General features: G+C 42.7%; 1 protein-coding gene across 1 annotated transcript in view; it reads left to right on the top strand.

Annotated features, from left to right (window-relative positions):
* The first annotated feature begins 8,014 nt into the window (after positions 1 to 8,014).
* Positions 8,015 to 22,762, top strand: part of TM9SF2 (transmembrane 9 superfamily member 2) — a 65,939-nt gene continuing 51,191 nt past the window's right edge. Inside the window, exons 1-4 of the mRNA XM_081083783.1 lie at positions 8,015 to 8,573; positions 9,055 to 9,166; positions 9,957 to 11,480; positions 22,362 to 22,429. Of these exons, the coding sequence (XP_080939909.1) occupies positions 11,310 to 11,480; positions 22,362 to 22,429 (239 nt within the window). The 5' untranslated portion in view covers positions 8,015 to 8,573; positions 9,055 to 9,166; positions 9,957 to 11,309. The remainder of the gene's footprint in view (positions 8,574 to 9,054; positions 9,167 to 9,956; positions 11,481 to 22,361; positions 22,430 to 22,762) is intronic.

Genomic DNA, 22,762 nt, shown 5'->3' with positions numbered 1-22,762 from the left:
TGAGGCAGGATAGAAAGAAGTTAGGGAGCTCCTACAAGTGGGATGAGGAAGTAGGAATGGACATCACAGGCTGATAAGCCTAGGTCCTCTCATCAGCGCCCCCACCTCCATGAAGCTGCCTTTTTGGGACAGTGACTTTAAGCTGGTTATTAAGAAACAAAAGACTCAGAAAGAACCTTTAACCCTCTTCCTTTCCCTACCCAAGAGATTCAGAGAAAAGAACCTGCTTCAGAAAGGGAGTTTAAGGATGTTTGCTTTAGCCTAATTTGAATTAACTACAGTATATAAAAGGGCTTCAGACAGGGAACCCACTGTTTCTGAGTTGCCTAGCAAGAATTTGCCTGCCATGTGTGTTCAGTTCTTCCTCAACTACCTGTAAATCGCCCATTCTCACTTCTGAAATCTAATATCCCACTCCCCTTGTCTCCTTTGTTCAAAATGTCATATATACCGAATGTTGCCTCACTGTCTTTGAAATTTTCATGCTTATGTGAATTCCCTATGCACAGGAAATTTGAATTTCTCCTGTTAACCTGTCTCTGCTAGAAAAACTTAGAAAGTGGGGGGAAATGCCCGGCTGGTGTGGTTCAGTGGTTGAGCACTGACTGGTGAACCAGGAGGTCATGGTTTGACTCCTGGTCAGGGCACATACTCAGGTTGTGGGCTCGATCCCCTGCAGGAGGCAGCCAATCAATGATTCTCTCTCATCATTGATGTTTCTATCTCTCTCTCTCTCTCCTTTCCTCTCTGAAATCAATAAAAATGTATTTAAAAATATATATATTACATTGGTAAACATACTCAGAGCTAATCTTTTTTATACATTCCAAATATTCCCTTAAGAAAGATCCCGAGAAGTGTAATTGTTCTTTCAGATTATATACATTTAAAAGGATTTTGAACAAAGTACATAATGCCAAATCACCCTTCAAACTTTTTAATTCTCATCATCTATAATAATAAAAGTGTAATATGCTAATTAGACCGGACAGCCAAACGACCTTCCGGACATCATTCCAGACATCTTTCCAGACAAAGCTGCTGTGGCAGGGGTTGGGCAGAGGCAGTTAGGGGCAAGCAGGCAGGCAGGTAGAGTGGTTAGGGGCAATCAGGCAGGCAGGCAGGTGAGTGGTTAGGAGCCAGCGGTCCCGGATTGCAAGAGGGTGCAGGCCGGGCTGAGGGACCCACATCCCTGTGCAGGAATTTTGTGCACCAGGCCTCTAGTCAGAGTATAAAATAACATCAAACACTATTATTGCTTTTCAACCTTGCTTCCTTGGTAGATTTATAAAAAAGTATGTCATTGTTTTTTTTTTAAATGCATTCTTTCATTACAAATAAGGCTGAATATTTATATAACTGCTATTTGCCATCTGTACATCTTTTTGTGTATGCGTGAATTGTCTCTTCATGTCCTTTATGCATTTTTATATAGGGTAGCTCATCTTTTTCTTATTTTTCTATAATAACTTCATTTTATTGCAAATGTTTTCCCCCCACCCAGAGTTTTATTTTAATGAACCTTAATTGTGCAGGCACCTTTTGAGTCTTTGTTTGCATCCTTGTAAACCAAAAATCTTCCAGTGTTAAGGCTGCCAGGTTTAGCAAACAAAAATAAGTAACAAATGATGTTTAAATAATTATGCCCCAAATAGACATGGGCCATATGTATATTAGAAAAATAGGCATTATTTCTCTGAAATGTACATGTAACTGGGTATCCTGTGTCTTACCTGGCAACAGGTAACCCTAGCTAAGAGTCACACCTTCAGTGGAGTGTGGCTGAATTGGGTATTAGTTTCTAAAATCAGCACATTTGGCAAAATTGTATGTGGTCAAAAGTACCATTAAAGTAGCTTTCAAAGTTGAGTATGCATGGACTTCTGCCTTCTAGTCTATATGGTAAATTCTCTTCTCAATGAAGTTAAGAACCTCTCAGGGGTAGAAGGAAAGTCGCTGGGCAGATGCCTGGTCATTCAAACCATTTCACTCTTGTGTGTAAAGTGTTTCTGTTTGTCTACAGGCTTTTTCTATTTTTTATCAGTTTTCTAAAACGTTTAAACATGTATTTATTGGTAGTTGTGGTGGTTTAACAAAATACAGTAGCTAAATTCATTTCACATGGGTATTATGTTCTAAAGTTAGCTCTCAAGAAAAACAGAACCACGGAATTATTTTTATACAGTTAACCTTCAATCCATGCTCCTCAACTCCCTCAGTCCAAATTTTATTCTCAATAAACATTCTACCCCAAAATTACTCAAGTATTTTTCTTCTGGGGGAACTTCTATATTTTGGCTCACTCAATAGCTACTGAAGAGAGATCACGGTGATGGGCCTCATATCATTTGTTGTGCAATCGTTTCCTGTTTTGTGCACCCTTTGTCTTCGTTTCTTTTTATAAATGCTTTTCTATAAACTTTGACCAACATTTATTTTAGCGAAACAAACCTAGCAATACTCAGCAGTTCCAAATCAATCATTAGCCAGGATTACAAAGCAAAATGTATAGAATGATGTACTCTTTCTCTCAAACACAATTCGTGAATGACATCAAATCTCATTTATTTCTAGCACATTCAAAACACTCTCAGGGGGAAAAAATTATAATCTTGCTAAAGTTCATTTTAATAAGATTTGGCCTGTAGTAAAAGACAATGTCATATTGTCTGAATTTTCTCAATATATTTATATCAACAGTATACATATTCAATATATTGATATTAATACATATGTAAAAATGTTTACTCAGGTTGTTTTAAATATTACATATATTTTATTGATTAATATTATCTCAATTCACTGACCTTTGCTAAGTTAATTTTCAAATCCAACATGGTAGAAAAGAAGCACATGGCTCTAGTCATGGTGCTATGTCTCTAGAAAATCTTGTTCACTTTTGAAGAGACTGGCAGATCAAGGAGAAACTCAAACACAAATAATTATGTATACATATATATGCATGCATAGATACATGTACAGACACATACATACACACAAACATGTATACATATATTTCATCTTTTTATGAAAGAAAGTTACAAATGCAGAAAAGTAGAGAAAATGGTTATAATCCTCCTGTACCCAATACCCAACTTCAATAATTGACCTTTTCACAATAATGATATGTATTTTAATACAGTTTTTAAAAAGCATAACATATAGAAATGTGAACTGATCATAAGTGTACTGAATTACTCGATGAATTACTACAAAGTGACAGCAGTCACATTAACTACCACCCAGGTCAAGATTCAGAACACGGCCAGCACTGCAGCGGCCCCACTCCTGCCCTCCTCATCATTACCTCTTGATAGCTCCCCAAAGCTACTCACTAGCCTGATTTTAAACATGACAGGTTAGTGTTGCCTGTTTTTGAACTTTATTTAAATGGAAGTATACAAGTTATTTCCATTAATTATCTTTTCTTTTACTTAAGATCATGTTTGTGAGTTTAATACATGTTGTTATATTTAATAGTAATTTTTTCATTGCTGTGTAATATTCTACAGTTGGACTATACTGTACTTATCCATTCTAATATAGATAGATATTAGAGTTATATTTTGGTGAACACACCTTTCAGTGAAAACAAGTAGGCATTTTGATTTAGAAATGAAACTCCTGGGTTATAGATTATGTGTGCCAAACCATTTTCCACCTGGCAATGAATGAGCATTCCAGTTGTTGCACATCATTGTCAATACTTGGTATTGTCAGTCTTTTAAATTTTAGCTCTTCTGCTGTGTGTTTAGCTGTATCTTACTGAGGTTTTAATTTGCAGTTTCCTCATAATTAATGAGGTTGAACATGTGTTATGCCCAGATTTCAAGATCCCCAACAGACCACGCAGAGGGAGCCAGCCATGTCCGATGCAAAAGCAAAGAGTCCTTTATTTCAAACCCGGGTCTGGCTCCCCTACCCTCCTTACTGACACAGCAGCAGGTGGCAGAGAGAGACCTAGCCCGATGGGAAGAGGAGTTTTATAGGGGGGTGGAGTAAGGGCAGGAGAGGGGACTGTGGGCCCTGCCGATTGGCCAGGTGCAAGTCGGTGTCTCGTTACACAGGATGTGTTCATATTGATGGCGTGCACTTCCCTTGATTATCATTGGTTAGTCCAGAGAAATCCTGGGTGTGGCTAGCAGAGGCTTGGGCTTCCGGGAAGAAGCCTTGCCGAGCACATGGCTCTGCCCAAAAATGGAGGACCCAGGGTAAGATGGAGGGCGTAGTTCTCGCCCTTTCACATGTTTTCATTTTTCTTGACTATTAGCTACCTACTCTTGTAATGTATCTGTTCTATCTCTTGCCCACTTTTCTACTTAGTTGTCTTTTTAAAAATATTGATGAGAGAGAGAGAGAGAGAGAGAGAGAGAGAGAGAGAGAGAGAGAGAGATTTGTTGTTCCACTTATTTATGCATTCATTGGTTGATTCTTGTATGTGCCCTGACTGGAGATCGAACCCCATAACCTTGGTGTATTGGGACAACACTATAACCAACTGAGCACCCCGACCAGAGCTGTTAGATTTTTAAAAAATGTATTCATAAGAGTTCTTGGAACCTGGATAGGAACACTTTGGTGGTTATATGCACAGCAAATGTTGCTAAACAGCATTTAAAAGTTGCAAAGTTGTGAAAGAAAGTCTCACTTATAAAAGGAAGGGTGAATCATCGAACCATCCATAAAAATGATCACAATCTCAGTTTGGGGGTTTGAACTTACCCAGTGGCCTAATATTTTTCCTGAAGCTTCAAGAAAAGGGGAAATATATCTAGTGATAACAGAGGAATGAGTGGCTGGCTAGTTACCCGAAGTGCCCGCTAAGTAACATTATCTTGGTGCGGAGTTGGCCTGGTACTCATATCTAGGCCTTGTTGAATATAAACAATTTCACAGAACATGAATATCAGACAAGGCCACCCTGACCATGCCAAAACACGACCCCTCTATAATTATATCTAAACAACAGAAAAAAACCTGAACATTGTCCAAAGACCAAAATGACCAAACATCTCCCTACTCTGGCTAAGAATAGTGACAGCTCTTTTGTTTTGTTTTTACCAATTACAGCTTTAGCCTCAGTCTAGCCTACCCCCCTTCTAGATGAGACTTACATATTATGATATCCAGTCTTAAGAATTATCCCTCCTTCCTGGCGGCATCCAACCCAAAGCAAAACTCCCGTTTCTTCTACTCCTCCTTCTTCTTCTAAATCCTCACCTCAGGACATGTTTATTGATTTTAGAAAGAGAAGGGGAAGGGGGAGAGAGAGAGCAACATTGATCAGCTGCCTCTCACACATGCCAAAACTGGGGATCAAACTGGCAACCCAAGAATGAGCCCTGACTGGGAAGGGAACCCATAACCTTTTGGTGCATGGGATGATGCTCCAACCAACTGAGCCACACCAGCCAGGGCTCTTCTTTAAACACTCCCGAAATCATCAAACACAAGTTTGAATCCTATGAGTGCCTTTCTAATACCCACTTGCTGAGATGCCCCATGGTTCTCCATGGTATGCATTCTCCCTCACTGCAACAAGTAATAAATGCAATGAGTAATAAACCCAACCACTGATGTATTCCTGGTGGTCTCTGGTTAGAGGGCATTGACATTGGGGAAACCAGGACAATCTAGCAGCCTGAGACAACTTACTTGTCAGAACAGAGAAAATGAGATGACCTTTATCTAGGGTAAATTTACATTAGCCACAGACACGGACACTGATGGATGAATAAAATTATTAATTTATTTTTTAAAAATAAACCCCGAATTGTCAGAAAAGGCAAATTAAGAGAGACAGAAAGTACATTAGTGGTTGCCTGGAGTTGTGTATAGAAAGGGGATTAAACATTATAGATCATCATATAGAGGTGATACTCTAAACCTGTATTATGACAATGGCATTGTCACTCAGTAAACTTGATAAAAACCACTGCATTTTATACAGTGAGCAAAGTGCATGGCATATAAATGATAGCTCAATAAAGTCGTTAAAACAATAATCCTAGAGACCAGCTGCGTGAATCCAGCAAACATTCTCTCTATGTCAGCAAACCACATGGCAAGCTATATTGTAAAAAGAAAACTGGTTGAGGGGCATAAATTCAGAGCAACCCGAATTAGCTACAGGCATAATTTGTTTTATTGCACTTAGCTTCATTGTGCGTCACAGATGTTGCATTTTTTACAAATTGAAAGCAAGACCCTTCACCAGCAAAACGATTACAACTTGCTGTATTGCAATACTCACCTTATCCTGGTGGTCTGGAACCAAACCCTCGATATCTCCAAGGTATATGATTAGAATATGTCCATCTACCTCAGAGTTACACCAACCATGCTGGAGTCTTTGGGCCAGGCCATTGTCTCCTCTGAGTAACACTTTGGTATTTGCCTCTGTGGCTCTTTTTCCAGGTTCTGCTGCATGAATAAATCCCTCTTCTGGTTTTACTTTACTTATAAATTAAATCTTGTTGTCCTGGGAAACATTCTTTTATCTTAAAACTTATGAAGATCTGCCGAAACCAGTTTGGCTCAGTGGATAGAGCGTCGGTCTGTGGACTGAAGGGTCCCAGGTTCGATTCCGGTCAAGGGCATGTACCTGGGTTGCGGGCACATCCCCAGTAGGAGATGTGCAGGAGGCAGCTGATCGATGTTTCTCTCTCGTCGATGTTTCTAACTCTCTATCTCTCTCCCTTCCTCTCTGTAAGGAATCAATAAAATATATTTGAAAAAAAAAAAAAAACTTATGAAGAGCTCTCATACCTTGCCTCTAAACTACCATGACTTGCATTTAGAGCCAGTTATTATTCGGGGCCAGTTTTATTTGCAAGTTGCAGTGAGAAGGGGATTATGGACGGCTGACTCACTTTATGTCCTTTGGATTGTCACAATTTTATATCAGAAATTGAAGATCAATGAGGTGATTTCTATCTTCTAGAAAATCTTGAAAGCCCCTTCATTTACAGGGCATAAAACTAACAGTATAGCTGCCCTTCTGTGCAACTTGACACAGAAGTGGGTTGCCAGGTAAAATACACGCATGGCCCATGGAGTATTTGGGACATACAGATACTAAAGAATTATTCATTGTTAACCTGAAATTAAAATTTAACTGCGCATCCTGAATTTTTTATTTGCGAATAAATACAAAGAAGCTGTGGGTAACGCAGAAAAACAGGCTGTCCAAATTACTTTGGCAAAGAGGAGTGGAAGAAACACCAAATTATTAAGAGTCTTAAATAGGCAAATGTTATCTGTAGCAGACAAAGGAAATTGGGGGGAAAAATCCTATCCCTCGAGTTTTAAAATTGAATCAGAAGCATTAGTACTTTTGGAAAGGGAGCATCAGTCTCAGGGAGGATGGAAGGAAAACTTCATTTATACAGTGGGGCCTTGACTTACGAGTGTCCCGACTAACGAGTTTTTTGAGATACCAGCTGTCTCTCTGCTGATTTTTTGCACTGAGTTGATAGAGTAATTTGAGTTAACGAGCTCCTTGATGAGCTCAGTCTAGGAAAGAATTAAACTAGTAAGTCAAGGCCCCACTGTACTAGTTTGCAACCAGAATCCCTACCCAGCCCTTCTACTTGAAGGCGCCCAGGAGGAAGCACCTACAAGGCAAAGGGATTGTGTTCTGCGCCCCGGAGGCGGCTCGGAGCGACCGCCCCACGCCACGACTTGGGCTACGCTCCGACGCCGGCGCCAGGTAACCCGGGGAAATACCGGAGTAGGCGTCGCCCTGGAAAGGCCGGATCCGGAAATAAGGGGTCCGCTCCGCGCCCGCGGTCCCGCCCCGTCCCCCGCCCCGCCCCGCCCCGCCCCGCCCACCAGGCCGGCAGCACGGGTGACGTGTCTGAACTCAGGAGGCGGAAGCCGGGAAGAGGTCGCGGGAGGGACGGACCAGCCTTGCGCATGCGCGTTCGGCGCACTAATAGGCCCAGAATGTGTCCGGAAACCATGTCTGTTTAGGAAGACTCCACTTCTCCGGGTTTTTGCTAATGCCGAGCTCGGAAGATTGAGGCGGCGGTGGGGTTTGGAGGGAAGGAGGTTTGAGGACGCCTTTGGACTCCCAGGCCGCTGCCGGCTGGGCTTCCATGGACAGCCGAGGGGCTGCGAACCGTCACGTGCCTTTCCTCTGTAAAAGGAGGAGAGATGAACCTTGTCTCCAATTCTGACCTGGAATTTCCGTGGCCTGGCCCGTCCCGGTCCGGTAGTGCTGTCCGGTTACTCGCTCCAGGTTCAGGGGATGCAGAGATACAGGATGGAGGGATGAGGCCCTCACTTCATGGAGCTTACATCCATACGGGGCAGTGAGACAATAAACAAATAACCACACTAATTCCAAGCGGGGGTCCGGGGTGTGGGGTGCCAGGGATTAAGCAGAAGAGTGGTACTGAGGGTATTAAAAACTTTTGCCACGGAAAGCTCTTCTGGAAGAAAGGGTGCATTGAGCAATGCGCTAGCCAGATAAAGGACCAGGGCCTGGGGCATGCAGCCTAGACCCCCAGCAGCCCTGCTAGATGGAGAAAACAAATACGTCTGCTGGTCTGGGGCTGGGAAAGAAAGGTGTAAGTTGTTGTGAAGGGATCTGCATCGGTATGGGTGAAGGGTGTGGGAGGGTGAAGGGTGTGGGAGGGTGCAGGGTGTGGGAGGGTGCAGGGTGTGGGAGGGTGCAGGGTGTGGGAGGGTGCAGGGTGTGGGAGGGTGCAGGGTGTGGGAGGGTGCAGGGTGTGGGAGGGTGCAGGGTGTGGGAGGGTGAAGGGTGTGGGAGGGTGAAGGGTGTGGGAGGGTGAAGGGTGTGGGAGGATGTGGAGTGGTGCTGGTTCTGGGACAGGCCATAAGAAGTGTTTGCTCTTTGGGGTTGGTTGTGGGCAACAGTCTGCAAGATGCCGTGGCACCTGGCTGTAGGCTGTTTCCGTTAATTGTGGAAAAAGCCGCCTGGAAGTTCATTCAGCGTTTCAACGTACATTCAGGAATGTATCCGTCGTTTGTTGGGTTCTGCCTGTAGTTTTTAACTGATTAACCTCTCTGGTCTCTTCCACCCTGCAGACACCTGTCATTTAATTTTGGACATCTGGGAATTTTCCCTTTGCCGAGGGATTTAAAGATTGTTTTTTTAAGGTCGCTCTTGGTAAAGAGTGGAAGCCGAGGAGCTATTGCAGTAAGTAGTCCAGGTCAACTAAGATTTGGACTTGGACTGGGGTGTAGCTGGAAAGTATTTAGTTTAGTTTAGCGATTCAAGGAATATAAATCACTCACTGAAGGGCTGTATGTAGAGAGTGAGAGAACCAGAAATTTAGGTTGTCTTCCAGGTTGGGGGCCTGAGTAGTAGGGAGGCAGCGGGGCCATTTTCTGAGATGGGAGAAATGGGGAGGAGCAGGCTGGGGTGAGTGAGGGCAGGGAGATAGTGAACTAATGGTACTGAATAAATCGATGATAGTGAATCAAAATGGTGGTTTTCTTCCCCTTTCTAAATGAAGAGAACACCCTCTTTCTCTTATTCTGGAAATCTTCATGGCATCAAATACAGAATATTATAAATTCTTTCCCTTAGCCCAAGTAGATATTCAACCAATATGTTAATTTATTTGCTCATGTGAGAGAGAGAGATGGGGAAGTGACAATCCCATTGCTATATTGGCTTTTGTAGCAATGTTTGCTATTGCCCTAACCGGTGTGCTCAGTGGGTAGAGCGTCAGCCTGCGGACTGAGGGTCCCAGGTTCGATTCCGGTCAAGGGCATGTACCTTGGTTGCGGGCACATCTCCAGGAGGAGGTGTGCAGGAGGCAGCTGATCGATGTTTCTCTCTCATCGATGTTTCTATCCCTCTCCCTCCTCTCTGTAAAAAAATCAATAAAATATATTTTTAAAAAAATGTTTGCTATTCCTTTGTGCCTAGCAATGTGCTCAGTAATTAACCCACATTTTTTTTTCCATTTAATTTTCACAAGGACTTTAAGAAGATGGACAGTTTTTTCTCTCTCTCTGCTTCTTAGTTTTACTACTTGGGACTTGATCAATTAACTTGCTCAAGGTCATATGACTAGATACTAACGTTCCAAAGCCGGAGCTCTCAGCGCGCAAACTACCTTTACAAGCAAGAATTTTATCTTTGTTCCGGTTCTTAGCCTCTTTTGCAGGGTCATAAATCCCTTTGAACATTTAATGAATGTTAGCAACTCTCCAGGGGGGGAGTTTAGAGAGAACTGCACGGGGCTCCGCACTTTTCAGACTGTGCGTTTGGCAGGGTACCCCATCCGTGAATTCCGAGCTGGAGGCAGTCGGGCGGACCCCTTACTTCACCGTGGTCAAGTCGACGCGTTCTTCCGACGTATCCTATCCGATTGAACTCTAAGGCTTAACTGAATTGACTTCATGTCAGCAAAAGCACATTTATCCTTGGAAAATACTCAGAAAATGCACCACACACACGCACACAGAAACCCGGACATCACGTCATTGTAATAGGAAGAGAGGCAGAAACTTCCACAGGGATAATCAGAGCGCATTTCCGTTTCGCGAGGAGTACTTTCTACACGGCTCTGCCAGGTCTTCCTTTGCAAAGTGTCCGCACCGGCTGCTTCTGTTCGCGACGCCCGGTTTTCTCCCCACTCTCAGCACTCCCTCCAAAGACAGCCGGGTCTCGTCTGTTCCGTGCAGCCGCTGTCCCACACGGGAACGCGCCGACGGGTCCAGGGCTCGGCGCCCGTCCGCGCCGACACCTGAGCCGCTAGCTATGGGAGCGAGGGTTTATGGCTACTTCTTCCTTGTTTCCTGCTCCTGCTCCTAACCAGGTGTTCCCGGCCTCCTCCCCGCCTCCGTGAGCAAGGACTCTCATTAGCACCGACTCTGTGCTGCGGGCAGCGCGGTGAGAACATTTCAAGATGTTCTAAGGAGACAGAGCAGCAAGCCAGGGGCGCCCTGCAAGCCCGGCTGCTCCACGGGGCTCCGGGGAGCTCCAGATCGGAATTTGGAACGGGAACGTGAGCGCCGGAACTTCTCGCCCGGCAACTACCCGGCGGGCCCCGCCGAAAACCCGGAAAGTGGATTTCGTCCCGGAAACTCTCCCGCGGGCTGGCGGCGGCTCTCACTGAGCATGTGCGGGCGGCGCTGCGCATGCTCCGTCGAGGTCCGGTTCGGTTTCTGTTGCGGGATCCGCGGTGTCTCCTAGCGTAACCGGAACTGTCCGTCGCGGGGCTGGCCTCCCTCTGCTCGGGCGGCTTTGGCACAGTCTCCGAGCCTCCCCGTCCCTCATTCCCTCTTCACCCCTTCGGCGCGCCTGCCCTTTTCCCGAAACAGCCGTCATGAGCGCGAGGCGGTCGGCGGCGTCTCCACCGCGGTGGCCGCGGCTGTGGCTGTTGTGGCTGCTCCTGCTGGGGGCGGCCCCCGGCCCGCGTCCGGGCGCCGCTTTCTACTTGCCTGGCCTGGCACCCGTCAACTTCTGCGAAGAAGATAAAAAGAGCGACGAGTGCAAGGTGGGTGAGGCCCGGTGGACCTCGAGGTGCCGTGTCGGCCGGGGAAGCCGCCCTCTGCCGGGGAGGCTGGGGTCCGAGGGGAAGGGGGCGTAGCCGTGGGTGGGGTCCGGCGTCTCCTGCAGCCCCGGGCGCGGTCCGCTGGGGGTTGGAGGCGCCGGCATGGCCCTGCACGGGGTTAGATGCTGGAGGACTCGGCCTCAGGCTCGCTTCCCGTCCGGCGGGCCAGGTCGCTCCGGCCGCTGGCTTCAGTTTTCCTGGAATCGGACGCGCGCATGTCAGCAGCGAGCGTCCCCGAGCGAAGGTGGCCGCTCACCGCACGGTGCCACGCACTCCGAGCGAGTGCTTCCTCCCACCGGGGCTTCTCGTCACTTTTTATTTCGTTGCTTCCTGTTTCCTTCTCCTTCACTGGAACCCTTGCTTGGTCATGAGAGCTTGGTCTTCCTAGGACTTCGATAATTTAACTTCCCGATGAACAGTTGGTTCCTTAGTTATGGAATATAATACCGTGAACCGCGTAAACTGCATGCAATGAAGAGTTGCTTGTAATGGTTGGAACAGTTCATTTCTACCTTTTCAGTGTAAAAAAAAAGATTAATATACACAATTCCACTATTTAGTGTCGCTGAGATTGTTTTAAACACTTAAAAAGAGCAGACGGCAGGAGAAACGGGTGTTTCTTCCTAGAGCAAGTCTTGAAAACGTTGATCTTACAGCGGTTCTCAACCTGTGGGTCGCGACCCCTTTGGGGGTCGAACAACCCTTTCACAGAGGTCGCCTGAGACCATCGGAAAACACATATATAATTACATATTGTTTTTGTGATTAATCACTATGCTTTAATGATGTTCCATTTGTAACAATGAAATTGGGGGTCACCACAACATGAGGAACTGTATTAAAGGGTCGCGCGGCATTAGGAAGGTTGAGAACCATTGTAAGACCTTCACACTCAAGGTTTTCAGTTTAACTGCTAGCAAAAGAGACATAAGAAAAAGTAAACTTTTAGATTATTTGGCATAGGGCATAATGATATACATACACATTTATTTTAAGTTGGTAAAACTTAACGTTTTGGGTTTCAGGATCTCTTTGAAACCATTAATTTTAACAATTCAAATAATCGTTTGGCAAACTTTTACAATCAATAAATAGGTTTATTTACTACGTTTGATTTTTTTTAATCTGGTGTTTATTTTATTACTGCAGGCTTTACAGTAGCTGTTAATATTGAGCTTATTGTAGGGCATTAAAGAAGCTATTAAATTTTTCATAGCATTTTACAGTTTCTGTTTAAAAATTTGGATCTCTGAAAATGTCAAATGATCTTTAAGGTTTACTCAAGTCAATATTAGCACTTGAAACTAACTCTCATACTTTGTAATGCAAGAAGCTTTCACTCTGAGTGTCTGACTGAAAGAATATAGTGCTTCCAAGTGGAAGGAAAAGCTAGTCTCACAAGCACACTGTTTTTTTTCCACTAAATATTTTAGTAACCAGCCTTTAAAAGTTAGTATGTGATATTTAAATTTAACAGCAATTGTGTATTGTATTCCTAGTGCCTCAGAGACAAAAAGTATATCTCTGTCTTCTAGGAACCTCAAAGTAAAGGGCATAAGATGATGAACAGATTATTGAAATCTGATATGTTATTGAAGATGTATGTCCAAAGTGCCTTAAACAGAAAAGAGGAAACATCTGTGGATTGGAGTCTTCAGGGAAAGCTACAGAGAGGAATTGACATTTGAAATGGACTTCAGAAAGTGATTATGAGTGAAATTTACAGGTGGTCTGCCAGTTAGATGATTTTTGTTTTTTCAAGAGGTCCTACTTTAAGTAGCTACTTTTTAGTTGACTTTTGGCTAATTTCAGAGACCTTTGGGATTTTTAATTTTCAAAGGTATAGGAATAAAACAGGCAAGGCATATTTTTCTGAAATGTTTGGATAGCATCTTTGTTGCCAGCTGCTTTCACATATTGGTCAATGGAAACAACTCTTTGACAAAAAGAAAGATGTACTTATAGCAGTTTTTGTTTTTTCCTACAAATTGACTAACTGGTATAGGGAGTTTGAAGTAAACTTCAATATTTCTTCTCTGCCACTCAAAGAAGAAAAACAGTAAACAGTTTAACATTTCATTGCTTCATTAAGGGTATTAATTTTTTTTTTCTCATGTATTCTATATTTGTTAAGGACAGTCTTGTGTATACTATTCAAAAAAGCTGAGGGGACTTATTTTAAATAGTAGAAATGGGAATTGTGAAATGAGAATAATTATTTCCAGAAGATGCTATTAGAGTAGAGAATCAAGAAAGAGTTCGATAAATAGGGCAGATCATTGATAGTTTCCATCAGTTTTTCCATATGTAACGGGATAATCATAGTTGCTTAATATATACTTCCCTTGAAAGATGTGCATTTCTTAGAGGCCAAGTACAATATTTGTCATCATTGTGATATTATAAAATATTCATAAGTGTAGAGATGGAACAAGTATGGATATCTTCAGCATAAATATAACTTATGTAGTATAGTCTTTTTTTAAATTAAATTTAGAGAGAGAGAAATATCGATTTGTTGTTCCACTTATTTATGTATTCATTGGTTGATTTTTGTATGCCCTGACTGGGGATCAAACCACCGACCTTGGCCTATCGGGATGAAAGTCTAACTAACTCAGTTTCTGGGCCAGGGCCTATGTAGCATCCTCTTAATATATAAAAAGCCAGGGGCCGTCACGACCGAAACAACCGGATGGACAACCGAGCAGCAGGCTGCGTGGGGCGACCAGACCGGCAGTGGGGTTAGTGAGGGACGACCAAACGACTGAACAGGAGGCTGCGTGGGGCGACCAGGCTGGCAGGGTGGTTAGTGAGGGACGACCAAACAACTGAACAGCGGGCTGTGTGGGGCGACCAGGCCAGCAGGGGGAGGGGGCAGTTGGGGGCAACCAGTCTGACAAGGGGGGCAGTAAGGGGTGACCAGGCCAGTGGGGGGACAGTTGGGGGTATCGGGCCAGCAGAGGGGGACAGTTGGGGGCGACCAGGCCAGCAGGGGGGGAAGTAAGGGGTGAGCAGGCTGGTGGTGGGCCAGTTAGGGGGAACCAGGCTGGCAGAGGTGGGGGGCAGTTGGAGGCAACCAGACCGGCAGAGGGGGGCAGTTGGGGGTGACCAGGCCTGCTGTGGGGGCAGTAATGGGCGATCAGGCCGGCAGGGGGGGCATCTCGGGGTGATCAGGCTGCAGGCAGAGGTGGTTAGGGGTGATCAGGCTGGCAGGGGCGGGCAGTTAGGGACGATCAGGCAGGCAGATGAGCAGTTAGGAGCCAGTGGTCCCAGATTGTGAGAGGGATGTCCGACTGCCAGTTTAGGCTCGATCTCTGGGATTGGGCCTAAACCAGCAGTCAGACATCCCCTGAGGGGGTCCCAGATTGGAGAGGGTGCAGGCTGGGCTGAGGGGACCCCCCACCCCTGCATGAATTTCATGCACCGGGCCTCTAGTAGTCTTTATATGTACTGTAAAGTTCATACCCTTAATTTAGCTCACTGTATATAGAGAGACCGTCAAAAGAACCCTGAGGATTTGGTCATTTTCTCCTTGCAAAATATTTTATGTTCAGTTTAGTGGCAGAGGAACAAAAGTTCAGTGAACATGAAATTCTACTTATATTGCTCTGACTTTTGATTTATAATCTTTATTAGCATTCATAAATGCTGTGACTATTCTGTGGCTTACTTTGTTTAGCTTACTGTTGTTACATGTACATATATTTGAATAGTGCACATTCTTATTGGTTTTTATTAACTACTAGAGGCCCGGTGCACAAAAATTTGTGTCGGGGGGGCGGGGGGCGGTCCCTCAGCCCGGCCTGCGCCCATTCACAGTCCAGGACCCCTTGGGGGATGTCCACCTGTTGACTTAGGCCCGCTCCCCGGGGGAGCAGGCCTAAGCTTGCAGTCAGACATCCTTCTGGCAGCCAGGGAGCCCTTGGGGGATGTCCGACTAAAGGCTTAGGTCCCCAAGGGATCGGGTCTAAACTGTTAGTTGGACATTCTTAGTGCTGCCACGGAGGTGGGAGAGGCTCCTACCACCACCACTGCGCTGGCCAGCCATGAGCCAGCTTCTGGCTGAGTGGCACTCCCCATATGGAAGTGCACTGACCACCAGGGGGCAGCTCCTGCATTGAGCGTCTGCCCCCTGATGGCCAGTGCACATCATAGCAACTGGTCATTCTGCCATTCAGTCAATGTGCGTATTAGCCTTCTATTATTATTATTATATAGGATGTCCCTATTTCCCCCTTTTTGCCTCCTCTACCCAGCTCTTGCCCCCCACTTCTCTCTGGCCATCACCATACTGTTGTCTGTGTCCATGAGTTGTGCATATATTTTCTTTGGCTAATCCCTTCTTTAAAATCACTTCTTTAAATTTGTATTTTCAGATAAGTGCTTATAACTGCACTATTATATATTTTCTATTATATCATTTAGAATTAAGATATTTTTTAATTGAACTCTTGTAAATTTTAGCACAATTTAATAAATTATGCTAGAAGCAATTAGGAGATTTTTCATGTAATGCATACACATTTCAATTAGTATTTTATTAATTTTTAATTTTTTAATATTTTAATTTGAAATAATCTCATACATGTAAAAAAAACTATAAAATACTACAGCATATTATATGTACCATTCGCCCAATTTCTTAGGTGTTAATAATTTAAACATAACCATTATACAACTAACAAAATTTGGAATATAGTTTTCTTATAATCTCTTTAATGTTACTTAATCCATTTACTTTGTTTTTGTTAATCTTCACCCAGGGATATTTTTCCATTGAATTTTAGAGAGAGTGAAGGGAAAGGGAGAGACACATTGGTTGCCTCCTGCACATGCTTTGATAGGGACTGGGGATCAAGCCAGCAACTGAGGTACATGCCCTTGACTGGAATCGAACCTGGGACCCTTCAGTCCACGGGCTAATGCTCTATCCACTGAGAAAAACAGGCTGCAGCTTAATTCATTTACTTTTAATCTATATGTGTCTTTATATTTAAAGTGGGTTTTGTTTTTGATTCATCCTCATAATCTGTCTTTTAATTGGTGCATTTATGCCACTGACTTTCAGAGTGCTTACTGATAGAGTTACTGCCATATCAGGCGGCTTCTGGGGCTTCTGGGGCGGGCCTGCCTTGCCACCCGGGACCGCCAATGGAGTCCCGGGCAACCGGCCTGCCCTGGATGGCAGCACTCTGGCGGTTCATGCTGTCCCGCCCTGCCTGCAGTATGCAAGTTAGCCGCCATCTTTGTTGGCGGTTAATGTGCATATTGTGCTGATTAGCCAGTGGGAGGCATAGCGAAGGTGCAGTCAGTTACCATGTTTATCTATTATTAGATAGGACTAGAGGCCTGATGCATGAAAATTCATGCAAGAGTAGGCCTTCCTTCCCCTGGCTGCTGGAACCGGCTTCCCTCCGGCACCTGGGACCCGGGCTTCCCTCCTCCAGCCACCAGCAGACACCTGGGACCTGAGCTGGCTTCCCCCGGTGGCCTGCAGGCACCCAGGATCCAGGCTGGCTTCTCCCTAGCCCCAGCTTTGTCAGGAATGACGTCTGGGATGACGTCCGGAAGACATCCAGTCTAATTAGCATATTACCCTTATTATAGATACTAGAGGACTGATGCATGAAATTCGTGCAAGGTTAGGCCTTCCTTCCCCCGGCTGCCAGCACTGGCTTCCCTCTAGCACCCGGGACCTGGGCTTCCCTCGCAGCCCTGGCTTTGTCTGGAAGGTTGAAGGTCGTCTGGTGTACTTAGCATATTTCACTTTTATTATTATAGATAGTATTTCATTCTATTACTATACTATGGTTTGCTTAACAATTTCTTGCTTGCAGGGCATTTAGATTTAAGTAGCTTTGCTAGAGCCCTAACTGGTTTGGCTCAGTGGATAGAGCGTCGGCCTGTGGACTGAAAGGTCCCAGGTTCGATTCCAGTCAAGGGCATGTACCTTGGTTGCAGGCACATCCTCAGTAGGGGGTATGCAGGAGGCAGCTGATCAATGTTTCTCTCTCATCGATGTTTCTAATTCTATCCCTCTCCCTTCCTCTCTGTAAAAAAAAAAATCAATAAAAAATAATAAAAAATAATAATAAAAAATAACTAAATAGCTTTGCTAGAATGTATTTAGCAGGAATTACTTGCATATTCCCAAATATAAAATTACTAGTTCAAAGCTAGAAGCAATTTTATAGCTCTGTTTAATATTACCAAGGTTCTTTCAAGAGAGATGAGTTTGCTTTACCAATGCCATTAGCTAAATGATTTCATGTCTCCACAATATTTAAAATTTTTATTTATCAACTTAGTATCTATGTGATGGTGTTTAAAACATTTAAAAAATAAATCAACTGTCCTAACCAGTTTGGCTCAGCAGATAGAGCGTTGGCCTGCGGACTCAAGGGTCCCAGGTTCGATTCCGGTCAAGGTCATGTACCTTGGTTGCGGGCACATCCCCAGTGGGGAGTGTGCAGGAGGCAACTGATCGATGTTTCTCTCTCATCGATGTTTCTGACTCTCTATCCCTCTCCCTTCCTCTCTGTAAAAAATCAATAAAATATATTTAAAAAAATAAAAATAAATACATCAACTATTTATTGTATTGTGTGTTCACCACCCCAAGCCAAGTCTCCTTTCATCACTATTTATACTCCCTTATACCCTCTTCTCCTTCCTCCCACCCCCTTTACCCTCTGGTAATCACCATGTTGATGTCTGTGTCTATGAGTGTGTGTGTATGTATGTGGTAAGTTTGATTTAAAAGAGAGACCATAGAACTCTAAATTAAACTATTTCCATTAAAAAGTTTTTATGGTTGATTATGTAATCAGTCTTTCTAAGTATTTCTTTAGAATTTACAGTCTTGATTTAGGGTTTATCTGTAACTTCCTTAAAATGTTTAATGTAACAACATTTTATGCTTGTAATAACTCCTTTGGGGACATTTTGAAAGCAGGAATGAAGTAATTAAGTACCCTGTAAGGCTCTTTTAAGTTATGTCAGTAATATTTTGGAGTTGGCCCTCTCTATTTAAGGCAAATTTCTAGAAGGAGAGGCACTTAATTAACTTTTGGATGAGGAATAAAGAAGTTTAGAGAGGAAAGTGACCTTAAAATTAATCAAATATTGTCCTCTCATAGTACATTGCTATTTTAATGATAAGAAAATTAAATCCTGTAGAGATTCCATGAGTGCCCCTAAGAACATATAAATAACTTTGTCACTTTTACTTTCTTGAGTGTATGCCTTGTTTCTCCATCTGGATTATAAATTCTTCGAAGGCCACGTCCCTGGGGCCAGGGGACCTGAGGCTGTGCCTCCCGGCCGGGACTGGGTCTTGCGTAATTTCAAGGCACGCGTGGGTGGGCAGGGACTTGACTCTGGGTCCCGTGGCGCATCCCAGACTCTGACAGGAGGGAGATTTTCATATACATTTTACTAACTTTCTTTCATCTCTGACACTTCTATTACAGAGAAAGGGCAAATAGCAATATTAAAATATTTTCTCTAATTAATTCCCTTTTAACGTGCACGAATTTCATGCACCGGGCCACTAGTTGCTTGATAATAAGACGTAAAAGTCTGCTTTCAACTTTAAAGCCTTTTCTTTTTCCAACTCTTAATTGTGACAATTTTCAAAATTAAAAAATGTTGAAAGGATAGTATAATGACCTGTATATCCACCAAGGCCCCTAGAGTTAACAGCTGTTTATATTTTTCCCTATTTGTTTTATCTGTGTGTGCATTTATATTTTAATCCTCATTTGAGGATGTGTTTTCTTTTTTATTGATTTCTAGAGAGAGAGGAAAGTAGGGAGGGAGGAGAGAGAGACAGACATTGATGTGAGAGAGAAACATCGATTGGTTGCCTCTCATAAATGCCCTGTCCAGGAATTGAACCTGCAGCCATGTGGTGTTTGGGAAGATGCTCCAACCAGCTGACCCACCTGGCCAAGGCTGTATTTATATTTTTTAGGGATGAATGTCATGATGTCTGTAGCATACTTTTGCCCTTCATCGAAACCACATAAACTCATTAGTGTCTCATTTTCTTTCTCCTTCCTGTCAGTTTTTAACATTTGCTCTATTGCCATATTACAAGGATCACATTCTTACTACTTTTCAAATTTTCTTGTTTCACTATAAGGATCAGTATTTAAAACAGTATTGTAGATGTAGTATATTTACAAATGTTGCAAATTGCTCTATTTTATGTTAAAGATATTATTATTATTATTATTTTATTTTTTATTTTTTTGATCAAGCCTCAAATTTTATTCTTACCGTGGCAGGATATATACTGTTTTAAGGGACGGGGGGGGGGGGGGGGGGGGGAGGGGGGGGGGAGAAGCCTATTAGCTTATCAGCAAGGTTGTAGCAGGCTCCGATGTGGCGGTAGTTGCTTCAGGGAATAGGATGGTTATCTTTAGCTACTGGCCAAATCGCAGGACACACGTAGTTTCTGGTAATTAGGAGTTTCTGGAGGAACCAGAATCTTATAATTCTTAAGATGGCTTTGTCTAAGCCAATATCTCTAATGGCTCCCTTTTTCCTTATTCCTCCCTTTTTCCTTATTAAGGGGCGGGCTTTAACCGACTGGGGGAGTAGGGACCTGGTTCCTCCCGTGGGATGGTGGGGTCCCACCGCCAGTGGCTCTTGGTATCTTTTGGGGAGGAGAGGCAGAGCTGATAGTTATGTATGTGTGCTCACAGGGAAATCCAGAGGCGGTCAAAAATTTTTGTGACCTTCCCTTGCAGTGCTTTGCCATGCACCCAGGTCGGTGCCCATGCCTTTCTCCTTCTATGGGGAGTAGGCAAGCATCCCTCTGGCATCATGCTGTCCCCGCAGGGAGGGAGTTTTAGCAGTCATTATAATCACATTCACGGTCTAACATGGCTAGACGATGGTAGTGTACCTGAATGGGTTTGGCCAGGACGCTGTCAACCTGCTGTAAAGATATTATTTTAATTTACATTTCTTCGCATGTTTTAAAGGAGATGATAATCCTTAAATTTTCAGATTTTTTACAATTTAAAAAAAGAATGAATGAAAATGCTATAAAAATAGTCACGATAAACTGAATATCCAAGGTGTGTTTTGATTAGTTCACTGAACAACAGAAAAAGGGTCCATAATATGTGTGTGTGTGTGTGTGTGTGTGTGTGTGTATACGAGCATTTGGATTCTGATGTATCTTCATAGCAGTGAAAATTATAATTAGTGAACATTATTTTTTCAGAGTAAGCCATCAACTGGAATTTGGCCTTCACAACAGTTAATATATTTGTGTATTCATGCATGTTGTAATGCTTATCTTTTTAGCTAAAATGACCAATGATAAGGTCTTGACTGTTTTATGCAGAGACATATTTTCTTTGTGTGTTTGAGATGGTGTTGCCATTGAATTGTAATTTCATTTGAGTAGAAATTTAGGAGTTGCTTATGACACTATTTTCAGTACTATATAAAGACTAATGTCTTCCATCTTACAACATGAATATTGAATGAACATTTTAGTGGATAAGCAGTGTAGTTTAGATATTCCCGATTCTGAATATCATAATTATTTTATTTATTTGTTTTGTACTTTATAAATGTTAACTCATCAATACCCCATATGAGGTAAATACTGTTATCCCCATTTTGCAAATAAGGAAACTGAAGCACCCATGAGGAAACACATTGTTAAATAACTTGACCGAAGTTGCACAAGTAGAATTTGAATCCAGGCAAAACTGGCCCCAGAGTCTGTACTCTTGCCTCTTATGTTTTGTTGCTTTTCCCATGGCAATGTATTATTTGTTTGTTGTACATCAAACATCTTGTCTTGCTTTAGGATGTTAACAAGTATAGAGGATAGGCTGACAACACTAGTGAATGAGATTAAAATGACAAATGTGGCTTTATGCCATTGCAGGGAGCTTCATGATCACGGACTCCATAGGCAGCCGTAGCGGGCTAACTATAAAAATAGCTTGTCCCAAGTAAATAACTCCTTATTTAGTTGTTTTTGGTTAGCACACCAATTGCTTACTTGCTTTTTCAACTAAAGAATTCTGTCATGCATAGCAATGAATTCATGCTAAGAGAGTGGGTATGTGTTTTGGGTTCTGTGGGAAAAAGAACCTGAAATATACCTTGGAGAAATTTTGGGAGCTTTGGTAAGAAGATGTAGCTCTAAATTAGCCTATATTTCCTAGGAAACTGATACAGCTTTTCTTTCCCTCCCCCATTGTTGAACTTGATCTCATCTTGTAATTTTCTTTGCTGTTATTACCACATAGTTCAGCATTCTCAAAGTGATCGAAGCAGCCCTCCAAAGTTAGCCCATGTTGTCATTGTCCATCTTCTGTTTGTTTACGATTACACAAGTGCATGGGATTCTATTTCTGGTATAGCTGATCTAGAAATTTCTTACCAACTTGATAGCATGTCTTGATTGCAATGAGAATGTTTAAAAACAATTAAAAAATATTTTTTGTGCTGCAGAATGAAATACTGAGTTTGCAAATCAGGTTTTTAAAAAACTATATTGATGTGGTGAATGATTTAGTTAAAATATTTATTTTTAAAAAAATTTTAGAACTTAAAAGGCATTTGGAAAATATTGGCTACATTTGCACCTCTAAGAATTATTTTGGTGTAATTTAAATGTATATAAGTCCCACTTAGTGAATGGTTTTATAAGAGAATTGTTACAGTGGGTTGGATATAATGAAATTTCACATTTTATATATGTCAAATTAATTTTAAATTCTAAGCATGACTTAAGTTTTGATTTCCAGTTGTTTATATTCTAATTCTGTGTTTCCTTATATTCAGGCTGACATAGAGCTATTCGTGAACAGGCTTGACTCGGTGGAATCCGTTCTTCCTTATGAATATACGGCGTAAGTTTTCAGCTTGGTTGTTATATAAAATTTTATGTGACCCATCAGAATTTTGTGCATTTAGAATTTTATTTTCTCCACAGATATAGGAAACACATTGTTAAATAAACAGATATATATAAATTTACATGATTTGAAAAATGTATAGGGCCTGAAAACATTTTTAAATGGGTAGTCTTTATTATTAAAATGTAAAATGTGTTTTTTATGTCACTGCAATACAATAGAAGGAGAAACCTAAACAAGGGATTTCCTTTTTCATCTGACTGGGCAAAGAGCCATTTTGTTCTCTTTTAAGTTTTTTAATAATGCCCCCCCCCTCCCATTTTTAAA

Source organism: Myotis nattereri (genome assembly GCF_964212035.1).
Source record: "Myotis nattereri genome assembly, chromosome: 2".
Taxonomy (NCBI): domain Eukaryota; kingdom Metazoa; phylum Chordata; class Mammalia; order Chiroptera; family Vespertilionidae; genus Myotis; species Myotis nattereri.
This window is presented reverse-complemented; position numbering and strand designations above follow the sequence as displayed.